Genomic DNA, 25,203 nt, shown 5'->3' with positions numbered 1-25,203 from the left:
CTGCTCCACTGGATTAAATTTGCACCATCTCTATGGCTCCGACCTCACCCTCTCTGACCACTTAGCCATCACTCTGACCATCAACATCCCCGCCCCAACACCAAGGCATTATCGCACAATCAACTTCCGTAAGCTAAACGCTCTTTCACCTACCTCATTCTCATCCACCCTCTCTGAAAAAATGTCCACTTCTCCCTTCATTGACCTCCACACCCCTTCCGACCTCACTGACTACTACAACCACACTCTCTCCTCCTGCCTTGACCAGCTTGCGCCTGTAAAAACCAAAACAGTTTCTTTCACCCATTCTGCTCCCTGGTTTACCCCTGAACTCCACCTGATGAAAACTCGTGCTCGCCAACTTGAAAGACTCCGCAATAAAACGGGTCTCACAGTTCACTCCCAAGCCTACAAGGACCACATACAACACTACAAAGATGCCCTCTCCCGCGCCCGCTCTGCCTACTACTCTCAAATTATCCACTCTGGCTCCGGAAACCCAAAAGCACTCTTCTCGACAATAAACAAACTCCTCCGCCCCCTGAACACCACCACCCAGTCATTCACAGTAGACAACTGCATCTCCTTCCTCTCTTTCTTCCAACGCAAAATTGACAACATCTACAACAGCTTGACCACCGCCGCACCCGCTCCCCCTCCAACCACCTGCCCCCCCTTGTCCTGCCATCCCCTGTCTCGGTTCTCCCCAATCTCTCCTACTGACCTCTCTGAACTCCTCATAGGAATGAAAACTGCCACCTGCACTCTTGACCCCATCCCCTCCAGCTTTGTCAAAGCCTCCCTCCCTGCTCTCTCTCCACTTATCATTGCAACAATAAACTCCTCCCTGTCTACAGGCATCGTCCCACCTTCCCTCAAAATTGCTGCTGTTACCCCCATTCTAAAAAAACCTGGTCTAAACCCTGACACCCTAAACAACTTCAGACCCATCTCCAACCTACCCTTTCTGTCAAAAGTTTTGGAACGCGCTGTAGCCACTCAACTCAAACATCATCTCTCTGCCAATAACTTGTATGAAACATTCCAATCCGGATTCCGCTCCAACCACAGTACTGAAACTGCTCTCCTCAAAATCACCAACGACCTTCTCCTCTCCTCTGACGCTGGCAACCTCAACATTCTCGTCCTCCTCGACCTCAGCGCTGCCTTTGACACCATCGATCACACTATCCTCCTCACCCGACTTGAATCCACCTTTAACGTCACCGGCACTGCCCTCTCTTGGATTAAATCATACCTCTCTGACAGATGCCAGTTCATCTCCATCAATAACTGCAAATCCCCCACTGCTCCCCTCCCCCAAGGTGTCCCCCAAGGTTCAGTTCTTGGCCCCCTCCTCTTCATCCTTTACCTGTCCCCGCTCGGTCACTTAATCCGCCGTCATGGTCTCCAATTCCACTGCTTCGCCGATGACATCCAGCTTTTCATCTCCACCAAGTCCGTCTCCACCGACACCCACTCTATCCTGACAAACTGCATCACTGAAATAAAATCCTGGCTTCAAATCAACTTCCTCAAGCTTAACTGTGATAAATCTGAAATAATCATCATTGGCCCAAAAACGCTCACAAAATCCACCCATAACTTTGCCCTCAACATCGACGGTATCCCAGTATCCACCTCCCCTCACATCCGGAATCTTGGCGTCATCTTTGACCAAACCCTTTCCTTCGACAAATACACTAAACAGATCACAAAGTCAGCCTTCTTTCACCTGAAAAACATTGCCCGTCTCCGCTCATCCCTCTCCTCCACGGCTGCAGAAACCCTCATCCACGCCTTCATCACCTCCCGTCTGGACTACTGCAATAGCCTCCTCTATGGTTCACCCTCAAAAATCACCAATAAACTCCAATACATTCAGAACTCCGCTGCCCGTCTACTCACTCATTCCCGGACCCGTGACCACATCACCCCCGTCCTTTACAAGCTTCACTGGCTCCCCATCCCCCAGAGAATCCAGTACAAAATCCTCCTCTTGACATACAAAGCCCTCCATAACCTGGCCCCATCCTACCTGGCTGACCTCCTCTCCAGACACACTCCCACCCGCAACCTCCGCTCTGCTGGTACCAACCTCCTGACCCCCTCCATCCGGACCAAATTCAGATCCTGGGGGGACAGGGCCTTCTCCATCGCTGCTCCCACCCTCTGGAACTCACTACCTCACACCATCAGAGACTCCTCCTCACTCACCACATTCAAAACATCACTAAAGACCCACCTGTTCAACGCTGCATTCAACATTCAACCCACAGCATTTAACCCCTGACTATCTCTTCTCCTTCTCCCTCCTTTTGCTTTAAATATTTCCCTATTGATTCTTGTCTTGTCCTTTTGATTCTTGTCTTATATATATGCCGTATATCGCTGCTGTTTGTTTTCTTGATTCTTGTCTTTTTGCAATTGTTGTTTTCATGTATTGTTATGCATTATGTTTTCCACTCTGTCAAAGCGCCTTTGGGCTTCTGGAAAAGCGCTATACAAAATAAATGAATTATTATTATTATTATTATTATTATTATTTTAGGACCTGTGGGCTGATGCTGTGAGGTCCAGTTGCAGAATCAGAGTCGAGGTTTGACAAAAACTTCTCCACCTTGTCAGGAGAGAAGGACACAGACTCCAGGACATGTCCTGAATCATTGTCAGGTAGTAGAGAGGGTTCTGTGGTTCCTTTACCTCTCGGTGTGGGTGAACCACTGTTGCCCGAATCCGAGTTAGGCAGTGAAAATGCTAACGTCGCTCTTCATCCTCCCTGTGTAGATGAATCACTTGCCAGAATCCATGTCAGGTGGAGAAAATGTAAATTAGGTCCTTCAAACCCCCGTTGGGCCCACAACAAATACTACTAAGCATAGTGAGGAGAGTAATGAGGGGGTTCTAGTTTCAGAGGTAGAAGTATTTTGTGACATCATGGGGCGAAAGGATGATTCAGCCTGAGGACTTAAAAATTGATGATGTAGTAGAAGTGCCGTCTCAGACCGATGAGGTGAAAGTCATCTTCTTGAATGATGAGATAAAGGCCTCTCTGAAAGACTCCTATCATAAACGGAATGTTGATTTGAGGTATTTTTTTCAGACCTTCCTGGACTTATAAATCGACTCGAGGAAATTATTCAGAGTCCGGATAACTCAGGTTTTACGGATACAAATAAATTTCGGTTAAAGAATTGGGTTAAGAAAGCCCAGGATGATTTAAAGAAAACCCAGAAGGATTTGAAGGCCTAACTCCTTCATCCTCATGGCTGAGGTGCGTTTTGGGAGTATAAATATTAATGCAGGTGTTGCAGGCATAAACTCCAGGTTAAATCCTTGGCAAAGAGATTGAAGCTGGGGATTGTCCTGCTTCAGGAAACTCACAGTACCCTGAATTCTCATGCCGATTGGAGGCAGCTACTGAAAGGACACCATTTCTTTAGCGATAAAGATTCCATTACTTTCTTTTTGCATCCTGCTCTGCAAACCACCTCTGTCATGTCGTATTCACTGAGGTTGTGCAGGGATATCTTGCCACTTTGTCCTTTGTTTTGGATAGCTATAGGTTTTTTTCTTGTGAACGTGTATGCTCCAAGTAAAAGCAAAGAATGGAATGACTTCTTGTTAGAATTGACTGGGATTTTAAGGAATATTGGGTCCCATGATTTTATTGTGATTGGCAGGGATTTTAATTGCACTTTAACCCCTGCGTTGGATCGTAATAGTGCGAACCTCACTCTGAGTCAGCTAAGCCTTTAGCAGAGGCAGTTCGGAGGTTTTTTTTTATTGGATGATGCATGGAAGGTTCAGCACCCTAAAGAGTGCAGGTTTTCATGGTGTCGAGGTGTAAGGAACATTGTCACGTTAGTGAGGTTAGATAGGTTTTATGTTAACAAGCAGATGATGAAGATAGGTTTTATGTTAACAAGCAGATATTATTCACTCAGGTTTCTCAGACCACAGTTTAATTGTCCTAGTTTTTAAATTAACATCCCGTTTTGGGGGTGTGGGGGGGAGGGGGAGGAATGGAGGGGAGTTTTTCTTTTTGGAAATTAAATATAGATGTTCTCAGTAATACTTACTTCCAAGAAGCCTTTCCGGTGGTGTGACAGGACCTCGTTTGCAGAAGAGAGATTTGTTAATTTGTGAACTTTCTGGGATAATGCGAAGACGCAAATTGCGGTGTTCTGACAACAGTTTCAAATGTTTACCTCAAAGCAAGGAAGAGTAGAGAAGCAAGTTTAGGAAAGAGATTACAAAATTGCAAGGAAATTTAGCAAAACAACTGGATGTGCAGAAGCACAAGCTATTGGTGGAGAAGCAATCTCTTCTGAAAGATATTGTAAATTATAAGGTCATGGTGCTATGATTAGACGAAGGATGGATCGCTTGTACAAAATAGATGCACTACTATAATTATTCACTACTATAATCCAGTATCTTACTACAATTCACCAAATGTCCGTCTGTCTGTTCCCAGGTACCGCAAAAACGGCTGAACCGATCGCAACGAAATTTTGGGTGGGTAATCCTGATACCCCCTGGAGTAAAATAGGCTGTATCGTTTTTCCAAAAATTTTTTCCCAATTTTCCAGTTTTTCCAAACACGATGGAATAATATTTACCGATATGAACAGTGATGTGGCTTTTGTTGAAATTCTACAAATACTGTTTAAATTTTGATGATTTGCGTGTGATATGATTGAACGGATGTTTATATAAATCGTTTAAAATAAAAAAAGCCTTCAATTTCTGATATTTTGCCTTTTCATTTAGGCCTCCCAATTGAAGCCCTGCCCGTAGGGCGGGTACCGTTGCTAGTTTTTTTAATCTGGAAAAAGAATCTGTGCCACAAAAGCAAATGGAATGCCTCAGGATGTCAGGGGAAAACATTAGTGTGTCACAATGCCAGATAAAGGTTGTTGTTTCTGATCACTTTACAAAGTTATTTTCTAATGAGGAAGTGCAGGAGAGTGCAAGGGAGCATTTTACAATGGAGCTGCCTCAACTAGGAGCGAGCATAAAGTGAATCTTGGAACTCCATTGACGTTGCATGAGCTGGAACAATCACTGATGTCTATGACTACGGGAACAGCACCAGGTCTGGATGGCCTCCCAGTGGAGTTTTATAGGACTTTCTGGACACTTGTAGGCCCCTGCTTGCTAGAGGTCCTTGAAGAAAGCATTGAAGGTGGTGAACTTCCTCTCAGCTGCCATAGAGCGGTGGTGACACTCCTTCCGAAGAAAGGAGATCCACAGCTCATCACGAGTTGGCGGCCTGTTTTGCTTATATCAGTTGATTATAAGATTTTTGCGAAAGCATTGGCACGACGTTCATCCCCTTATTTAGAAGATTTGATACACTTTGATCAAGGGTTTTGTGTTATGGGTCATCAGATTCTTGTGGACCTCATTAGTAAGATTATGGCCTTTCGTGTGACGGCAATTAAGCATCTGCTAGATGGACCTTCGTACCTGGCTTGGAGGTTTCTGGCCAACTCTCTTTTGAGCCGAGCTGGTGGCCTGGGCTACTCGCGAGATGATGTTCTGATTGATGTCCAACACCTGGACCTCACACAACTACCGTCCTTCTATTCCAGCATGCTGAATGCTTGGCAAGTGTTTAAAATAAGCTGCTGAAAAACATCATACTCAAAAGAAATGTTCTTGCTTGAACCCCTCTTTTACAACCTGCTTTTTGAGAGTATTCCGAAAGATCGAAGTTTTCTTGTACATGATCTGTTGAATGGGGCAGGAAATTGGATGAGTGCTGCTGCTCTGGTGGAAGTTGGAAGCATCAGGTCAGCAAGACACGTCTCTCTTGTGCTATGTGGTATATTGAAAAGGTTCCGTGACAAGAACCTATATGGGGACGAATTGGCCCCTGGGGAGGGAGTGCCCCCTGTACCACGGTGCCAGCTGCCACCCCCTTTTCCCGATATTGTGCTTTCCCCAAATAATTGTACAACCCACTCGGTCTATTAAATCTCAACTCCTCTCCTTTGGAAAGCCGCATGCTCATTATCCCCGGATGAACGGCGGAACTTATATCAGTTTTGCGTGAGTTTAGTGTGCGACATTCCTAAATTGAACAATAAGTGGGCCTGCTTTTTACCGGACGTATCTCCCTCTCAACCTCAATGGGACAGTTTTTATCAAAGGCTTATACCCAAAAGAACTGGGGACCTTCAGTGGAGACTAGCTCACTTGATTTTACCCACAAATCATCTGCTACACGTTTTTTCTGAATTTATTTAACTGATGAATGTCCTTTTTTGGTGCATCTGACCCTCTTTTCCATGCGTATGTCGTTTAATTTTAGTTAATTTTAGTTTAATTTTAGAGTTTTTATTTTTGGTGTTAAATACTTGCCTTGCTTAAGAAAAGAAGCACCTTTGGCCAAAGAAGCACCAACCTTCTTGTCAAGGTCATCTGCACACCAATCTCCTCCCCCAGTTCATCCACCCTGATCCTTCTATCTACCCTTTTCACCCCCACAATCCTCCTGACCCAGTTGTTGTTGCAGACCTGCAGCCTCTGTTGTTGCTGCCCTGTCAGTGACAGAGTCTCTAGACCTTATAGGTATGCTTGTTTTTTTTTCACATGACCTTAGGATTTTCCCTTTCAACTTCCTTGATATCTTCCTGCCCACCATCACTTTAAAAAAATTCTCAGATCCAGATCCGGATTTGGATCTTCACCTAAATCTAATCATTTTATCCTTGTCACACACCCACAACCCGTCCACCAAATTTTGTCTGAATCCGTTCACAACTTTTTGAGATATCCTGTTCACAAACAAACAGACAGGGGTGAAAAGCTAACCTCCTTCCACCTTCGGTGGCGGAGGTAATAAGCGTGAGGCCCCAATACTTCCCTGGATCTTGCAGGTGTCCCTTGCTTTTCCAGATTAGTACAATTCGACAAGTCTGCCACTCCTCCGGAATCTTTCCCTTTCTCATCCATACAGTATATTCAAAAGCATATTCAACCAACTGTATGTAGCCTGGTGTTGGCTTAGCGGTTAGGGTGCTGGCTTGGGATCCTCGGATCCTGGGTTTGAATCCTGATTGATCGCTGAATTAACGCCAGGGGGGTTGACTCAGCCTGCCATCCTTCCGAGGTCGACAAATTGAGTACCAGTTCACTGGTAATTCCCTGTGTGTTGCAAGGGGTGACCAACAGGGTTGGCGGCAGGAAGGGCATCCGGCCATAAAACATTGCTTCAAAAAGGGGATCACAGTGCCCGAAAAAGGCCAACCCCTGCTCTGCGGGGAAAATGGCCTCTAAAGGTGGGCATATTCAACCAACTGACTCAAATCTTTCCCACTGTCATGAGCATCTCCGCACATACCTCATCAATGCCTAGCTATGGCCTGGCTTCATCCTTTTTAATGCTCTCCACACCTCCGCTTCTGTAATCTCTACAACTTCCACTTTCCCCTCTAAATAGCTTGCTGCTTTCTCTTCTGCCCATAGAAGTACAACAACCCGACATTTGGTTGTCCTCCTCTATCCTTGATTTTCTTTATCCTCTTCCAAACCTCCTTTGCCTCACAGATTACCATAAATGCCTCTCTGTATTTCTTCCACTCCTCATCCAGATGCCTTGCCCCTCTCCTTGTACTCTACCAACAATGTTATATTTGTACTTCCACCACTTGATAGTCTTCTGGCCAACACTCTTAACTTCCCTCCTTTTCAGCATGCACATAAACACCACAGGCTTGTGCTGAGTTGTGACATGCTCTCCAGTCACCACCTCGAAGTCCGTAATCCTCGACAGCAGTTGCATTCTTGCAGCAGTAGGACTTCCGTTTCCGGTCTTGCTGGCGAGGGTTCGTTTATTCTCAGCTCTCCACGCTCTCCATCGAAATCGAAGTTAAGTAATTGTTCCCATTTGTATTTTCGTTATAACTATTTATTTTATGGTGTATATATTGTCTCCCGACGAAGTTTTCGGTGCAAATCTTTCATACCTGTATTGAAAATCATGTTAATTCGTGTCGTGTCTTGAGGCCTTGTACAGTGTACACTGTACAACCTTGAGGCTTTGTTTTTCTCTCAGCGGTCCGTCGTTTGTGATCCAATAACTTTCGTTCTCTGTTTTCCAAGTCTTTTCACCCCATAGCCTACTTCCTTATGTAAATCTCAACTCAAAAAAAACAAAAAAAAAAACATTTCCTTCTCTGTTCTCATTCGTTTATTCATTCTTACTCGTTCGTTCGTTCTTCGACCACGTGTTTCTGCCCCATTTCCCCAGATAGATTGTCAAATTTCAACTCGTTATTTTATCGTCCATACGTTATTGTTTGATTATAGTTAGTTTTGGTTTGAATTTCCTGTAACTCGTAATTAATTAATCGTGTTCTGCTCCTCGTGTGCGGCCTTGTAGTTGTACCCCCGTCGGTGTTTGTTAACTTAAGCGTGTTTTGCTTGCCTCTTAGTTTTTTCCCTTCTACCCCGAACATAATACTCTGTATAACGTTCTAAATCCCCACCCCCCCACCCCCCCAAAAAAAAAAAAACCAAAAACATTTATTTTCCTTTCTCCACGTGTACTGTTGTCTCATCCTGTATTTTCTGTCCAGGTGTGCTGTTCGCCCCGCCCCCATTATCTCCTTGCCATCCACCGTTTGCCCTGTTCATGTGACTCGTGGTGGTCCCTCTCGGCTCTCCCCCCGTTGGTATTTTGGCATATAAGATTGTTCACGGTTCTGTTTCAATATTATTTAAATATGTTTAACCGTTCCCCTTCAGTGTTTTACTCGGTGGTATTTTACAACACGCTGTTTTTCTTCCTATTTAAAAGGCTTTTCTCAATTTCCTCTCCAACTCATTCCACTTCAAAAAAAAGAAATTCAATATCTTATACGTCTCCCTCACTACATGGTCTAAATTCACATTCATTCCATCCCTCCTCCATCGTTCAGAATCGGATTGCTAACTTGAAAATCACAACAAACCCAATTTGTTTTCAATGTTCGTCTTTCATTAATCATCCACTTTCTAAACTCCCCTCTTGCCCCTCCCATCCAAATTCCCCCCCTTACACCTACACTCCTAAACTCCCCCCTTGCCCCTCCACTCTTAAACTCCCCCCTTGCCCCTCCACTCCTGAACTCCCCCCTTGCCCTTCCCCTCCTAAACTCCCCCCTTGCCCCTCCCCTCGAAATCCCCCCCCCTTGCCCCTCCACACCTGAACTCCCCCCTTGCCCTTCCCCTCCTAAACTCCCCCCTTGCCCCTCCTCTCCAAATCCCCCCCCCCTCGCCCCTACACTCCTAAACTCCCCCCTTGCCCCTCCACTTCTAAACTTCCCCCTTGCCCCTTCCCTCCTAAACTCCCCCCTTGCCCCTCCCCTCCTAAACTCCCCCCTCACTCCTCCCCTTCAAAACTCCCCCCCCAACCCCTCCCATTCAAATCTCCCCCCATACCATTCCTCTCCAATTCTCCCTCCTCCCCCCTCCTCCTCAAAGCTGCCTCCTCCCCACTTCGTCTCCCTTCTATCTCATACCTCCACCCACCCCAACCTTCTACTTTCCTCTGCCCCTCCTCAAACAACCCCTCACTGTGCCTCATCCCTTCACCATCAAACCTTTCATCCTCCTCATCCTTCCCTTTCTTGGAACTCTTCTGCAATCTCTGACACACTATCAACTGCTCTCCCTACCTCCCCCTCTCATCCTTCATCTTACCCTACTCCTCCCATCCCCTGTCCTGTACCTGATGCTCCCCCTCTCTCTTCATTAACGGTATGGACCTCAAACATCCGGGGCCTTCGCTCAAACCTGACTGATCTCTCCATACAGGTTGCTTCTGACAATCCAGACTTGATCTGCTTAACAGAGACTTTCCTCCTTCAAGATGTCTCTGATTCCTTAATATCTCTTCCTGGTTACTCCCTCCTCCGGTATGATAGACCTGAGCCTCAGCCTGGTGGTGGGGTGGCTATCTTTATCAAAAACTCTCTTCCTCACTCTCCTTGCACTGCCCTCTCTCCTCCTCACCCCCAGGAGTACCTCTGGCTATGGCTTCCTCTCCGCTCCCACCTTTTGTTCATATGTGTTCTGTACCGTCCCCCAAACAGTGATGACTCCATCTACATTTCACTGTCTGACAACATGGACCAACTTCTATCCACTCATCCCAACTCTCTCTTCCTCATATGTGGTGACTTCAACTGTCATCATGCCACATGGTTGGGTGTGGATTCCTCTCTCACCAGTCATGGCACCTCAGCAAAGGACTTCTGTGACTCACTGGGATTGACACAATCTGTCAATTTCCCGACCCGATCTCAGCCAAAGGAGTATCTTCTCTTCTAGACTTGGTTATGACAAACTTCCCTGCTAATGTCTGCTGCTCTTCTTCTGCTCCAATCGGTTCTTCTGATCATGTGCTTGTCAAAGTGGACATCTCTCTGGCCATTCTCAGAGAGCCTCCTCAGCGTCGACGAGTCTGGCATTTCACTCAGGCCGACTGGGACGGTCTTCAAGCAGCCATCAATCGTCTGGATTGGTCTCCCATCTCCACTGCCTCTGACATCAATTCTTCCTGGGAATTCTTCCAAAGCAAACTGATCTCTCTCATGCACAGATTTATCCCATCTCGCCTTCAGTTGTCTTACCCTTCCTCCCGTCCATGGTACACTGAATCTTGTGGTGAGGCAGTTGCCCTGAAACAACTTGCCTTTGCCTCTTGGAAGGCTAATCCAACTGAAGGCAATCTCAGTTCCTTCCACCAAGCTCGGAACAAGTGTGTGTCTACCCTCAGGAGTGCCAGGAAGCACTATCTCTCCTCACTCAAGCATGAACTCTCAAACCTGTCTCCTTCCTCCAAATCCTGGTGGCGTCTGGTCAAATCCGTTTCTGTTGTTTGTTCCCCCTCCATCCCCTCCCTTACCTCAAATGGCCACACAGTTGACATCGCACGTAACAAAGCCGAATGCCTCAACTCTGTGTTTGCCTCAAAATCCTTAGTCCCAAACCCATCTCTCTTTGTTCCCACCTTTCCCAGTCGAACCCAACTGCTCCTGGACTCTGTGTCCTTCTCTCCTGACAAGGTGGAGGAGTTTTTGTCAAACCTCGACTCTGATTCTGCAACTGGACCAGACGGCATCAGCCCACGGGTCCTAAAATCCTGCTCTGCCGCTCTATCTCACCCTCTCTCTGTTCCTTTCACCCTATCTTTTGCTCAAGGTCATCTGCCAGCATCCTGGAAATCAGCAAACATTACCGCTTTACACAAAAAAGGTGCAAAAACAGATCCTTGCAACTACAGACCAATCAGCCTGCTCACAATTATCAGCAAAGTCATGGATTCCATCATTGCTTCGGATATGAAATCTTTCCTCTTCTCCAATGGCTTGATCTCTGATCATCAATTTGGTTTCAGACCAGGTCACTCTACTCTGGACATGCTGCTTCTGCTGTCTCAACAATGGATGGAGGTCCTCAATGCCAAACAGGAAATCAGAGCTGTCTCCCTTGACATAGCACGTGCCTTCGATACGGTCTGGCACCCCGCTCTGCTCACCAAACTCTCCTCCTATGGTATCCATGGAAATCTCCATGCATGACTTGCGGACTTCCTCTCTGGTCGTAGTCAACGTGTGGCCCTGAATGGATTTCTCTCATCTCCCCTTCCTGTTCAGGCTGGAGTTCCCCAAGGCAGTGTGCTGGGCCCTGTGCTTTTTCTGGTCTTTATCAATGATCTCTCCGACTCTCTGGAAAATCCTCTCTATCTCTTTGCTGATGACTCCACTCTCTGCCGCTCCATTCCTCTTCCCTCAGATCGGCAGTCTGCAGCCACTCTTACTACATCTCACCAAAAAGATCGACTGGACAACCCTCCCATCTACTTTCTCAACAATCCTCTCCAAGAAGTTCATTCGCTCAAGCTTTTGGGTCTCACTATCTGCCATGATCTTTCTTGGGAAAACCACATTTCCAAGCTGGCCTCCAAAGCCAGTCGCCGACTGGGCATCCTCCGTCGTGCGGTCCTTCCTAGGCACACCTGAGCTCCTCACCACATACAAGGCTTTCATCCGCAGCTCAATGGAATACTGTTCTCCCCTATGGGCTGGTGCTCCTGCCTCACACCTGGCTCGGCTTCAAGCTGTTGAATCCAAAGCTTTCAGAATCATCGGAATCTCCCACGATGAAGCTATCTCTGAGGGCCTTTCACTCACTCACCGCAGGCAGGTAGGTGGTCTTTCTGTCTTCTACCGACTCCTCTCCGGCCTTGCTCCCCCAGCTCTCTCTGTGCTCTGTCCCCCAAATATTCCTACAGGTCGCACAAGATCTGCCAGCCACCCTCTGATGGTTAAACTGCCGAAATCTCGGCTCTCTGCTCACCTTCACTCTTTCATTCCTCTTTTCTCCCGCCTCTGGAACAAACTCCCACACTCACTTCAATCACACTCCTCCCTCCAGGTCTTTAAAACAGCTGTTCATCACCATCTCTTATCTTCCCCCATCCAAAACCTTGATCTTTTCTACCCCCACTAATTCACCCCAGATCCACCTTGTTTGAAATTCCAACTTCTTTCCTGGAAGTCCTGGCAGTGTCCATATGTTTTATACCTCTCCCACCCCCCCCACCCCCCTTCCCATGCCTCCCCCCAAAGAACTCTCCCTCCCACAGTTCTCTCAATGTCTCCATGTCTCTCGGTCCCTGCTCTCAAATGTTGTGTTTGTGTCCTTCCCCCTCTCTCCCCATCTTGTCTACCGCTCCCGATGTTATTTGTTTTATGTGTCTGTTTGTCTTTCTGTGTGATTAATGTTCGCTTTTCACGAGCCTCGATCTTGTATCCAAAAAAAAAAAAAAAAAAAAATCCTGACTCTCAACAAGTCAAATTCTGCCTTCTGCTGTGTACTCATCCATTTAATCTTGTCGCTTTCCCGCTTCTGGAAGAATGATCCAGCTACAGCTAGACAGTGTCTCACCACCAGCTCCACCAGTTCTTGACCCACCCTATTGATTGTTTGCCACCCGAATCTGCCAACCCACTCTTCACCTTCACCACCTGGCTCCAATATTCCCACACACACGTTGAAGTCACTTGTGATGCGCAGCATCATCTTCAGCTCAACCATTCCCATCAACCTTTCCAGTTGCCCCTGAACTTCTGTCTCTGTGCCTCAGTCAAGTTCCAGTTGCCCCTGAACAATTTCCACCACATTTTGCATATGTGCTGGGGTTGCCCAGGGTCAGGTCATGGACACAACCTACTCTCCCATTCCCGCAAGGCAATTATTTACATGTGTGTTTGTACATCAGAAAAATCAAGAAACTGACCTCAAACAAGGAAATGAGGTAATTTGGCCCATCAATGCCATGGGGCATTTTCTCGTGTTAATTTTCGTGTTAATCTCGTGTTAATTTTTGTTTCAGCCTTAAAGATCCACAGAATCAGAAATGAATGTTTGGTTTAATGAATAAATATGACTTCACTTAACACTTAATCATGTTTGTTTGTTTTTTAACAAATATCTTTAAATGAAGATTTTAGTGTTTTTTGGTCTTTCTACTCTCGATAGCCCCCGCCCCAAAAAATTGCGATGAGGTTACGCCATACCGCACATGACCCGCCACATCTTTTTCAGAACACTTTTGCTTCCGAACACGTTTTTTGGCACATACAATGAATGCATTGATGAATCACCGTGCCTGTGAAACACCGGGATGACTGTTTATAGCTGGGTTGGGATGCAAACCCAGACTGGACAGTTTAGAGGCGAGTGTGTGTGCCTCTAGGATAGGCCATCTTGTCAGCCCATATAATGGCAATTGCCAATAATAATAAGGATAATAACATGATCCCACCTGGGAGCGGGGGTGTTTAGTTCCGAGTAACTAAAATACACATCGATTTTTAAAACTCGCATTGCATGGTAGTTTAACTTGTTTACAGCCATCACAACTATATTATAATAGCACAAGGTTACCTGCTCATTTTCTTGTCCAGAACTTACACTCAGCCCAGTGGCAGCCATGTATGTGCTTCCAATTGTTTTGATCTTCTCAACACCACTGAACTTTGGTTTTGACAAAAGCTGTGGAGAGGTTGAGCAGTGATGCATATCGAGTAAATGTATGTTAACGCTAATTCAGAAAAATAGAAATGTGCTTTCTGGATCATTCTTGAGTAAAACAACGTTTAGTGTTGCGAAGTAACTTCAACAAAGGCTTAAGGCCTTGATCTTTAACGTGAGAATGATGTATTTCAAAGAATAACAAGAATGACCGCACTGTTGTCACAACCTGTGACAAAATCCAGGAGCGGACTGATTGGGAAACACACATTTAAAGCACTCTTAAAAGATGAACAGCGTGATTGGGAAAAACACATTTAAAGCACTCTTAAAAGATGAACAGCACGATTGGGAAACACACATTTAAAGCACTCTTAAAAGATGAACAGTGCGATTGGGAAACACACATTTAATGCGCTATTAAAAGATGAACTGTGTGATTGGGAAACACATTTAATGCGCTATTAAATGATGAACAGCATGATTGGGAAACACATTTAATGCGCTATTAAAAGATGAACAGCATGATTGGGAAACGCACATTTAATGCGCTATTAAAAGATGAACAGCACGATTGGGGGAAACACATTTAATGCTCTCTTAAAAGATGAGCAGCATGATTGGGAAACACATTTAATGCGCTATTAAAAGATGAACAGCATGATTGGGAAACACATTGAATGTGCTATTAAAAGATGAACAGCAAGATTGGGAAACACACATTTAATGCGCTATTAAAAGATTAACTCGACACCTCTTATCCATGTCACCCTCCGCCACAGTTATATCAGAAAGAGCTGATTCATCACACTGTCATGGATTGCTTAATCCCAATATTGTTGGTTCAAAAATTATGTAACTATTTTTTAGGGAGGTGCGTACTGTGCATGCTGACGGGCTTAATTAAACCTCACTAATAATTTTTATACAACAATGATTAGAAGGAGAGGGAGGGGTGAGGAAGGGAGAGGGGAGGGGAGGTGAGGGGAGAGGAAAGATATACTACATATACATCTTTGGGGGTGGGGGGGGGGGGGGGGTGGCTTTGACAGGCCCCTCCGTTTTAGGGGAGAAAGATAAGGGAAGGAGGAAAAAATTTCCCATGCAAATAGTGCTTCCTAACCTCAGTGTTGCACAGGTAAAAAAAGAATAATTAAAGAAGGTAAAAGTAAAAAAAAAAGAAGAATAAAAAAGTAATTCCCTCTGCCACCATCACCGGGTGGCGCTACATAGTACACATTTACATAGATAATTTACGCCCCTCTCCCGGTACCCCACACCCCTGAATGAGGCCGCGGCCACATAGCCTATGTTACCCCCCAGACAAAGTTGTATTTGTATTTGCACCCCGAGTAAAGTATATGTGTTTATAACTGGAGTTGCTCAAGCGAAAAGGAAATATCAACATATTTGAAATGAGGGCAAATATAATGGAAAAGCAATTACATCCAAATCAGAATCCATCACAAATGTCAAATTATCATTCCATCTTTTCGTTGAATATATGCTGTGAATGTGCCGTTCATCACGTTTCTGAGTTAAATATGATGACATTCAGGAAGAAGAAGAAGAAGCCTTCCCACCAACTTCGACCGCTTCCGGAATTGTTTTATTATTTGTTTTGAAATGTTTGGTGATTGTTTTGTATTTATTTATGCGAATGTGTACTTGTGTATAACTGTCATTAATCAAAAAGGTTTAGGCACGATAGAGCGATTTTGAAAAAATCCAAAGAAAACGAACTTTTTAAACACTCCCAGGCGCTCACTGATGAACCACTCAAAGTTTGACGAAGATCCGTTCAGCCATCTCTGAGAAAAATGGCGACACACAGACAGACACACAGACCAATGGCTCTCTTGTATAGTAGATCCAATAAAAGGTCGAGGTGATCATAAAATTGCACATGGAGTATCTGGGTGGGTGGTTGCAAAATGTGGAACAACAACACTATGTCCCTGCAGTACTTTTTGCCTGTCATGTTACCCTGCACAGTGACAAGGTCACTTTTACAATTGTAACAGGTAGCCCTTTATCATAACGGATCCACCACCAAACGGGAAGGACTTTCCAATGTTCTCGGGTGTATGTGTACAAAGGGTGTACAAAGCATGAAGCTGGTTCCACACATTCCTCATGGTTAACCTCTGAGGGAGCTTACATTCATGCCGCAATAAAAGGTCGAGGTGATCGGTCATGTGTGCTTGTGGCAAAATAAACATGTCTGACTGCGTTTTTGTACCCAGGTAGCACTGGGTTACATGTTACCCAAAAGACCTGACACTAAATGTGATGTTTGTTGTGATGTAGAAAGAAAATTATGTACATGAAGAAGGCAAATGTCACAGAATGTAGAGGTAACGGTATGATGTGTATTCAGAAGGACTCACCAAAGAATGACTCACCTCATCAAAATCAGAGATTATTTCATTTAGCAGTCGCAAACACTCAAGACCTTCGTTGTTCACATCAGATTCTGTATAGAACTCCTTAAAATCTGGGATGGAGGCGAACATGACGCAAACACAGTCGTACGACTGATGATATAAATCCTGAAAAAGGGCACAACGTGAAATAAAATTAATGTTCCAATCGAATCATCGACCAATCACCCTTCTTACACTCTACAGAGTCAATAAATCCCACAATGCCTTGCAAACCCACAAGCCAGTCATGCCTCTTTCAACACGCGAGGGGTTTGTTGATGATGGAACAGACAGACAGACGGAGAGCAAACCTATAGTCCCCAATGGGTGAAACCATTAGGGCACCAATAAATATCAGAGTAAGTCACTTCTAGGAAATGTTTTGTGTATACACCTCATTCTTACGATGACATGTAAGGAAGTGTTCCGCAACATGGCCTGGCAGGACATTCTCCAGCAATACACGATTCAGATTTTCCATGGTCTCAATTTCATCACATTCCTTCTTGAACTTGCGCTTCCATAAAAAGTCCAAGCGGCAATAATACTCATTCTGGTAGGAATGAGAATATAAGATGTATCTGAGTCATCTTGCATTGTTATCTCAAAGTAAATAATAGCAGCATCAATGAGGTTCAGTGTTCCAGCCAGCATTCTAAAGCTTAAATCTTGGAAGGCATGATTTATTGTTTGTGTGTATGTGTATACTGTATGTGTGTCATTGGTTGTTATCTGCATTTGTGGCTTTCAGGAGGTGGAATGGAGTCCTCCCAGGACCCAAAGTCTCCACCTCCTCTTCATTAAGGGATCACGGCTCATGGACCAAGCCGTTCAACTTTTTCAGAGTTTTATTCCAAGGATCTTTTCGGCATCGTCACCGAACCCTGGGTTTTTTTTTTGGTTTTTTTTCGTGTACAAGATCGAGGCTCGTGTAAGAGCTAACATTGATGACAAAAAAAACCAAACGGACACATACGACGAAATAAAGGGAGCGGGAGACATGATGGGGAGAGAAGGGGAAGCACACAAGTACAACATTTGAGAGCAGGGACATCGAGAGATCTGTTGGAGGTAGAGGGCTTGGGGGGGGGGCGTGGGAAGGGCGGGGGGAGAGGTATAAAACACATGGACACTGCTAGGACTTCCAGGAAAGAAGTTGGTATTTCAACAAAGTGGATCTGGGGTGAATTAACGGGGTTTGAAAAGATCAAGGTTTTGGATGGGGGAAGATAAGAGATGGTGGTGAACAGCTGTTTTGAAGACCTGGAGGGAGGAGGGGGATTGAAGGGAGTGAGGGGGTTTGTTCCAGAGGCGGGAGAAAAGAGGAATGAAAGAGTGAAGGTGAGTGAAGGATTGCCTCCAGTTGTAGTTCATTTGTGGTAATATTCCCGGGGATGGTTTTTTTAAAATCTCAGTGAGGCTCTTCTTTATCCTTCCTGTTCCTCCAATTTATCACTGGAACTGTATGTATGTGTGTGTGTGTGTGTGTGTGTGTGTGTGTGTGTGTGTGTGTGTGTGTGTATGTAATACTCTGTTTGTGTATGTATGTAATACCGTGTGTGAGTGTATGTGTGTATGTATGTAATACTGTGTTTGTGTGTGTGTGTGTGTGTGTGTGTGTGTGTGTGTGTGTGTGTGTGTGTGTGTGTGTGTGTGTGTGTGTGTATGTGTGTGTATGTATGTATGTAATACTGTGTGTGTGTATGTATGTAATACTGTGTGTGTATTTGTATGTGTGTGCGTGTGTGTGTTTGTGTATGTATGTAATACTGTGTGTGTGTGTGTGTGTGTGTGTGTGTGTGTGTGTGTGTGTGTGTGTGTGTGTGTGTGTGTATGTAATACTGTGTGTGTATGTATGTAATACTGTGTGTGTATGTATGTAATACTGTGTGTGTATGTATGTAATACTGTGTGTGTATGTATGTAATACTGTGTGTGTGTGTGTGTGTGTGTGTGTGTGTGTGTGTGTGTGTGTGTGTGTGTGTGTGTGTGTGTGTGTGTGTGTGCGCGCGTGTATAAATGGTCAATATTGACAAAATCCAATAGGAGGAGGTTTGAAGTCAACTTCCAGAACCACGATAGCAAAAAAAATAAATACCTATTAAGGGTTGTGCGCACTTTTTGAAATGTAATAAGGGGGACGGGTTGGGGAGTGGGGGAATCTTCAATTATAAAGAAACTGTGCAATCTAGAGACATAGAGGAATGGTTGGAAAGCACACATCAAACTATGGTGGTGAACATTGCATATTTATATACACGTCATAAATACATCATCACAGGTGATCTCAGAACAGTGAAAGACAAAACGTTGCACACATTACAACCAAAAGGCTGTCCCCTTTGTGCTGGCAGCGGTTCCTCACACCTTTTACATCTTGAAGTCGTGGAAATCAAGGCCCTCAAAATAATTGGAATTTCCCATGAAGAAGCTGAATGTATGGACTTGTTTCTCCCACATTTGTGCTTTCATACAATTTTCCATGATAAATCGTACCTTGTGCTGTGCTGTCGAATTTGTTTTCACGTAGCTCAGACCTACTCTCTAGATTGCCAGCGAGCACCATCTGTCTCACTTTTGAGTTTGTTTCTCATTTTGTTTTCCCTAAAGTTTTGTCCTTTTTGCCTTTTCAACATTATCCTGTTCCCACTCCTCAATTCAAAATAAATACTTTTTTTTCACTCCTAAACATGATCACATTCAGCCTTTGACCTATACTTCCTGTACTTCATTCTTTATGTTTGCCTTTCTCAATGTCTCCAAACGGAATCTTCATTGAAGGAAACTGCTTCCATTAAAAGTTTTTTTGAGTGGACCCTCACTGTGTGGACCTCAAACATCCAAGGCTTCCGTTCCAAACTGACAGATCTCTTAATCCAGGCCACTGCTGATACACCGGACATCATCCGTTTAGCAGAATCCTTCCTCCCATAGGACGTCCCTGATTCCCAAGCACTCCTTTTTTCCAGCTCTTCCAAGAGCCTTAATCATGTATCCAAAGATAGGGGCAATACACCTGGTGCTCAACTGGTAGAATAAACAGTATACTGCACCGACTAAAGGTATTCTAAACCAATTTCAATGGTTGCTAGAAGACGGGGCAACATGTAGAATCATATAAACATAATCATAAGACTTTAAACAAACAAAGAAAAAAATACCTATTTTGGGGGGCAACCTCCCCTCCGCCAACCATATATATACCTCCTAAGACCCCAATTTTTATAATGCCTTGAACAACATTGGTCCATCATGGGTGATGAAGGTTGGGGTGAAGTTTCATCGAAATTGTGTGTGTAGGTTCTGAAAAAAAAGCAAATACCTATTTTGGGGGGAAACCCCCCGTAGACCGCCAAAGGGGTAGATTTTTTTAATGCCGTAAACAAACTTTGGTACATCACGGGTGGTGAAGGTTGTGGTGAAGTTTCATCGAAATTGTGTGTGTAGTTTCTGAGAAGAAAGCAAATACCTATTTTGGGGGGTCAAACCTGGACCCACTTTGACCCCGGTAGATACCCTTAGACGGATGGACGGACGACGCACAATTCTACTGGTTGTGCACAAACACATTATACACATAAGCTCCCCTGAACTTCGTTCCAGGTGAGCTAAAAAAAACACTTTTTTACTGATCATTATTATGATTCTAATGCAGTACTGTATTGATTTCAATGAGTTGGCTGTTTTTAACCCTTTGAAACCGGCCGCGGGTCAAACCTCGATATACCCTGGCAGCCGATCTACACGTTTTATTTATGTTTTACTAGCAAAAGTACCTGGTGTTGCCAGGTAACAATGATTCGCTTCCTAACAGGAATATGAAGAGAGGGGGGAGGAGAGGGGGGGGAGGGGGGGGAGAGGAGGGAGGGGGGGAGGAGGGGAAGGGAAGGGGGGAAAGGGGGAGGGAGAAGGGAGTGGGCGAGGAGGGAGGGGGAGGAGCAGAGAGGAGAGAGAAGGGAAGGAGGGTGAAGCGGGGGGTTGGGGGAGGTGAAGAGGGAGAGTGACGCCTCACAACACGTCGCTCCGCTGTAAACTCCAGAAGGGAGGGGGAGCGAGAAGGGTGGGAGCAAGAAGGGTGGGAGCGAGAGGTGTGTGAAAGGAGTGTGTGGCACTTTATTAGGAGGGAAGAGAGACAGAGACAGAGACAGAGACAGAGAGAGAGAGACAGAGACAGAGACGAGAGAGAGAGAGAGAGAGAGAGAGAGAGAGAGAGAGGAGGGGGGAGTGTAAGGGGTAGAAAAGGTGAGGGGGAGTTAGCAAAGAGAATGATATGCAATGAGAATGATAGGTTATGATGGCCGGAGACTCTTACTTAACCTGAGCTAGATTTTAAAATTTAAGCTGCGCAATTGAGTTTAGCAGCAGTTCTGACAGCTAAAAAGCGTTAATTTGTTCTCCGGGTGTCTACGGACGTCTCCGGGTGGACAGCTCAGATGAAGAACACCAAACACAAAAATGGCAACCACATAGATTTAGCTTTAAATAGTCTTCTATAGAAGTGAAAATCAAGCAGCAAATCAGCGAAATGTGGAAACCACTGAGAGCAGACAAAATGTCGACTTTACATTTGTAATGAAACAGTTCAACATGGTGGGCATTTGATTTGAGTTCCAAACATGACGTTTGATTTGTTTTAGTTTTTTAATAGGTATATATTTGTAGGTACATTAATATAACTATTAACTATCTATTAATACAATGAAAGTATATCGCACAAAAATGTTAGTCAATAAAAAATGGTTACGTAAAAACAAAAAGAAAGCTCTATCTACTGTAACGCCATGGCTTGCAAAAGCAGCCTGAATAGCATTCACCAAGTGGTGTTAATCATATTCAAAAAGGGTGTTACAACACTCCCAAACTTCCCTGGCCTTGTGACTAATTAATTAAGTACAGTACACAGGTATTTCTGACTTCATTTGTAGAAGGAATCAATTTGTAACGTTATGATAAAGGGCTACCTGTGTTATTAGATATGCATCACTTTTATGGAATTGTCATCATTTCGTATGCAGCCTGTGGCTGCTGGTTGCATCATTTCTGGAAGCACAGCTTTTTCGCTGATGCAGTGTCCCGTTTCCAGTAAGCTGGTACTCATTTCGCCGACCTCGGAAGGCTAAGTCAACCCACCTAGTGTTAATTCAACGGCATGACAGGGTCTCAAACTCAGGATCCTAATATCTTAAGCCAGCCACCTTAACCGTTAAGCCAACACCAGGCTTATTATGAATATACCTCCACATAAATATTACAAATCCTTCATATGGAATTCCTCTAACCCATTAACTACTTAAAATGAGCCCTTAGAAATCGTAATTTCAAAAACAAAGGAAAAAACGAAGTTAGGCTTAATCGACAAAGTTTTTAGCTCACCTGGAACGAGGTACAGGGGAGAATATGCGATGGCGCGTCGTCAGTCAGTCCGTCCGTAAACACTTGCAACTTCTTCTCCGAAACCGCTGATGGGTTTGCGACCAAATTTGGCACAAATTATATTTGTTGTGTTGTGACTAAAGTTTGTTCACAACATCAAAAAAAATCGGTGTCTAAGGGGGTTTACCAGGGGTCAAAGTGGATCAAGGTTTGACCCCCCAAAATAGGAATTTGCTTTTTTTCTCAGAAACTACACACACAATTTTGATGATAATTGACTACAACCTTCATCACCCTTGTGATGCACCAAAGTTTGTTCACGGCATTAAAAAAGCGGGCCCTAAGGGGAGGTGCAGGTGGTGGGCGTTGCCCTCCAAAATAGGAACAGTATTTTTTGTTTGTTTGTTTCACTGGATTTGAAAACCTTCAAATCAGTTTATCTTTTTCTCGGTGGAAAAAACATCAAAAACACCGGAGATCAAGAGATCTCGCAGAGCTGCACATTTTAACCGATAACAAGTAAATACTCTACTCAACGCAAATCCAGTCAACGGGAGCGTGCCCGAGGGGGAGGGGGGGCAGGGGGCGGGAGACTGGATATTACTTGCAGTAGTTAAGCGTAATATTTAAGAATTTAAGAAAGGGTCTTCTCATTCAAACATAAATAAATACATTTTAGTGTAACGATCACTGACATACCTGATGTATGAGCATAAGAAGAGTGAGGCAGAAAACTATAAGCCAAGTTGATCCCATTAGCTGCATGTCCTTCAAGACACCAAGCCTGAAAAATGCACACAATTACCAATAAAAGTTATAATGATTAAATTATAATCACTTGATATTTACTTCAATAAGCAGAGTCACCTTTAATATTGTAAACAACATTGATGCTCAAAATTGGCTAATGTGAAGGGGCACTGGGAGATGGAATTTTTGAATCTCTAGAAATATTATAAACATAACCAGAATACAGGAAAACTGATATATTATACTGATATATTATATTGAAATAACTGATATATTATACTGATATAACTGATATATTATACTGATATAACTGTTATATTATTCTGAAATAACTGATATATTATACTGATATAACTGATATATTACACTGATATAACTGATATATTACACTGATATAACTGATATATTATACTGATACAAGCGTTACGCCTGGGACCCCCGTCGGTGAAGTGATGCGAGTTGACAAAGTAGAAGCCACAAGGCGGCCATCTTGGATTTTGACGTGGCGACCCAATTTTCAATGGCGTTCTTCCTTATGCGTAGATACACCCACACACCAGATTAGACGTTGGTACTTCGCTTATTTTTCAAGATATTCCACTCACAAGGTTCAGACATACATGGCGGCGGCCATCTTGGATTTTGACGTGGGTTGCACCCACACACCAAATTAGAATTCGGTCCTTCGCTTACTGGTGTTGCTGGTGCTGGTACTGGTGTTACTGGTTTAGCCCTGGTGTTGGGCTAGCGGCTAGGGTGCCAGCTTAGGATCCTAGGATCCTGGGTTCGAATCCCAGTCGATCGCTGAATTAACGCCAGGGGGGTTGACTCAGCCTGTCATCCTTCCGAGGTCGGCTAATTGAGTACCAGTTCACTGGTAATTCCCTGTTTGTCGTAAAAAGGCGACAAAAAGGGTTGGCGGCAGGAAGGGCATCCGGCCGTAAAACATTGCTTCAAAAAGGGGACCAACAAAAACAACAACAACCACGGTGCCCGAAAAAGGCCAACCCCCGCTTTGCAGGGAAAAATGGCCTCTAAAAAAAAAAAGGCTTACGCACGCACGGACGGACGCACACACGGACGGAGGGGAAAACCATAGGCCCCCTTCTGCTCCGCGGTGCGACAGGGGACAATAACTGATATATTGTACTGATATAACTGATATATTATACTGATATAACTGATATATTGGTTCACGAGTTATCAAACAGAGTGACCACTATATTCGTCATGGGTGTGTGTCTGTCTGTGTGTCTGTCTGTCTGTCTGTCCGCAGCATAACCACCCGATGATATCTGATCTTGATGAAACTTGGGTGGGAGGTTGTTGATATGATCTACTTGTGTCCTGCCTCGAGTGGGCGTATTGCGCTCATTGTGGGCGGAGCGACGCCCGAAAAGATGTCTTTTTAGAGGGTAATCGAGTTCAAGCTACATCTTCTCCGAGGGAGTTGGTGGAATCTGACAGGGGTTTCGGTATTTGGTTAGGCGAATGTCATGTGTGTAGCCCAACGGAGCTCGATTTTTCATTTTCGTCCCAAGGTCAAGGTCACAAGGTCACAAAATTAAGAAAGTCGATTTTTGATGGTTTTATTACATTGCTCGCTTCCTGATAGGGTGAAATGTTGTACATGATCTTATATTATCACATACATCATGAAATACAAGTTTTCCAACAAATTTCAGAATCTTCGACCTTTGACCTTTGAAGGTCACAAAGGTCAAATTTTCAAAGTTGTCCGAATGGAGCCGAATTTTCGGTATTGTGTAGCTAACAAACCTCATAACTGATTATACATTATTTTCTATCTCATTTCAAGGTCAGTAACCTTCGTTTTGACATTTCCGGGCCTGGCCTGTCCGGGCCTGTTTCGGTTATAGTCCGTCCTTTGTCATTGAATACCACTCGCTCGTGAACCATCGTCATCTCCTGACTTGTTACACTGATATAACTGATATATTATCCTGATATAACCGATATATTATATTCCATGCATTAAAAATAAAAATGTGGTCAAAAAAATGGTGACGTCAATATTTTAAAAAACATAAATAATGGCATCATGTCAGTATACATATGTGTTAATGAATATCTAAATGCTTGGTTTGAAATACCCAAATCACATTGACGAGGTGCATTAATTTTGTTGATAAAGCCATTAAATTTTGAATGTATTTCCTAATTTTGGATTCATATTGTGGTTTAGGTGAATGCATTGACGCAAGCAAAAAGTAAATATGCATTCAGGCCTTGTTAAAGTCCACGAAAAACACCGAATCCCCCCCAATGCATAAAGCAGTGTCAGCTGATAATTGCAGCAGCCGTCAGTCAGCATGGGCTTTTGAAGTGTTTTATTCGCAAATCACTCAGCCATTCCTTGGGAAAAGAATCAATCCACGGACACGTTTTTTGCTCTGGTAGTCATGGATTCCCCCAGAAGATGAGCTGGCAGTCTGTCCCGTGAAAGAATATATGCAGCTGATCTCTAAATTGTAGCTTTCAAAATCAAATTGTAGCTAATCAGTCTCCATAGATTGTAGAAGCCTTTCATTGGCAAACAATCAGCCCACCCTTTTGGGGAAAGGAAGCAATCCACAGATGCATTTCTCACTCCCTA

At 44.2% G+C, this 25,203-nt stretch overlaps 1 protein-coding gene across 7 annotated transcripts in view; it reads right to left on the bottom strand.

Annotated features, from left to right (window-relative positions):
* LOC137421238 (adenylate cyclase type 2) overlaps positions 1 to 25,203 on the bottom strand; it is a 298,504-nt gene that overhangs the window by 12,467 nt on the left and 260,834 nt on the right. For 6 of the 7 annotated variants that reach the window (XM_068107099.2, XM_078771680.1, XM_078771679.1 and 3 more), the window contains 4 exons: positions 22,536 to 22,620; positions 16,858 to 17,016; positions 16,443 to 16,589; positions 13,951 to 14,058 (listed from right to left, as the gene is read on the bottom strand). In XM_068107099.2, the coding sequence (XP_067963200.2) occupies positions 13,951 to 14,058; positions 16,443 to 16,589; positions 16,858 to 17,016; positions 22,536 to 22,620 (499 nt within the window). The remainder of the gene's footprint in view (positions 1 to 13,950; positions 14,059 to 16,442; positions 16,590 to 16,857; positions 17,017 to 22,535; positions 22,621 to 25,203) is intronic. The other variant, XM_078771681.1, reaches the window with a different exon arrangement.

Source organism: Myxine glutinosa, chromosome 2 (genome assembly GCF_964187855.1).
Source record: "Myxine glutinosa chromosome 2, kmMyxGlut1.1, whole genome shotgun sequence".
In the NCBI taxonomy this organism is placed as follows: domain Eukaryota; kingdom Metazoa; phylum Chordata; class Myxini; order Myxiniformes; family Myxinidae; genus Myxine; species Myxine glutinosa.
The sequence above is the reverse complement of the archived record's forward strand: the minus strand, read 5'-3'. Positions and strand labels throughout refer to the sequence as shown.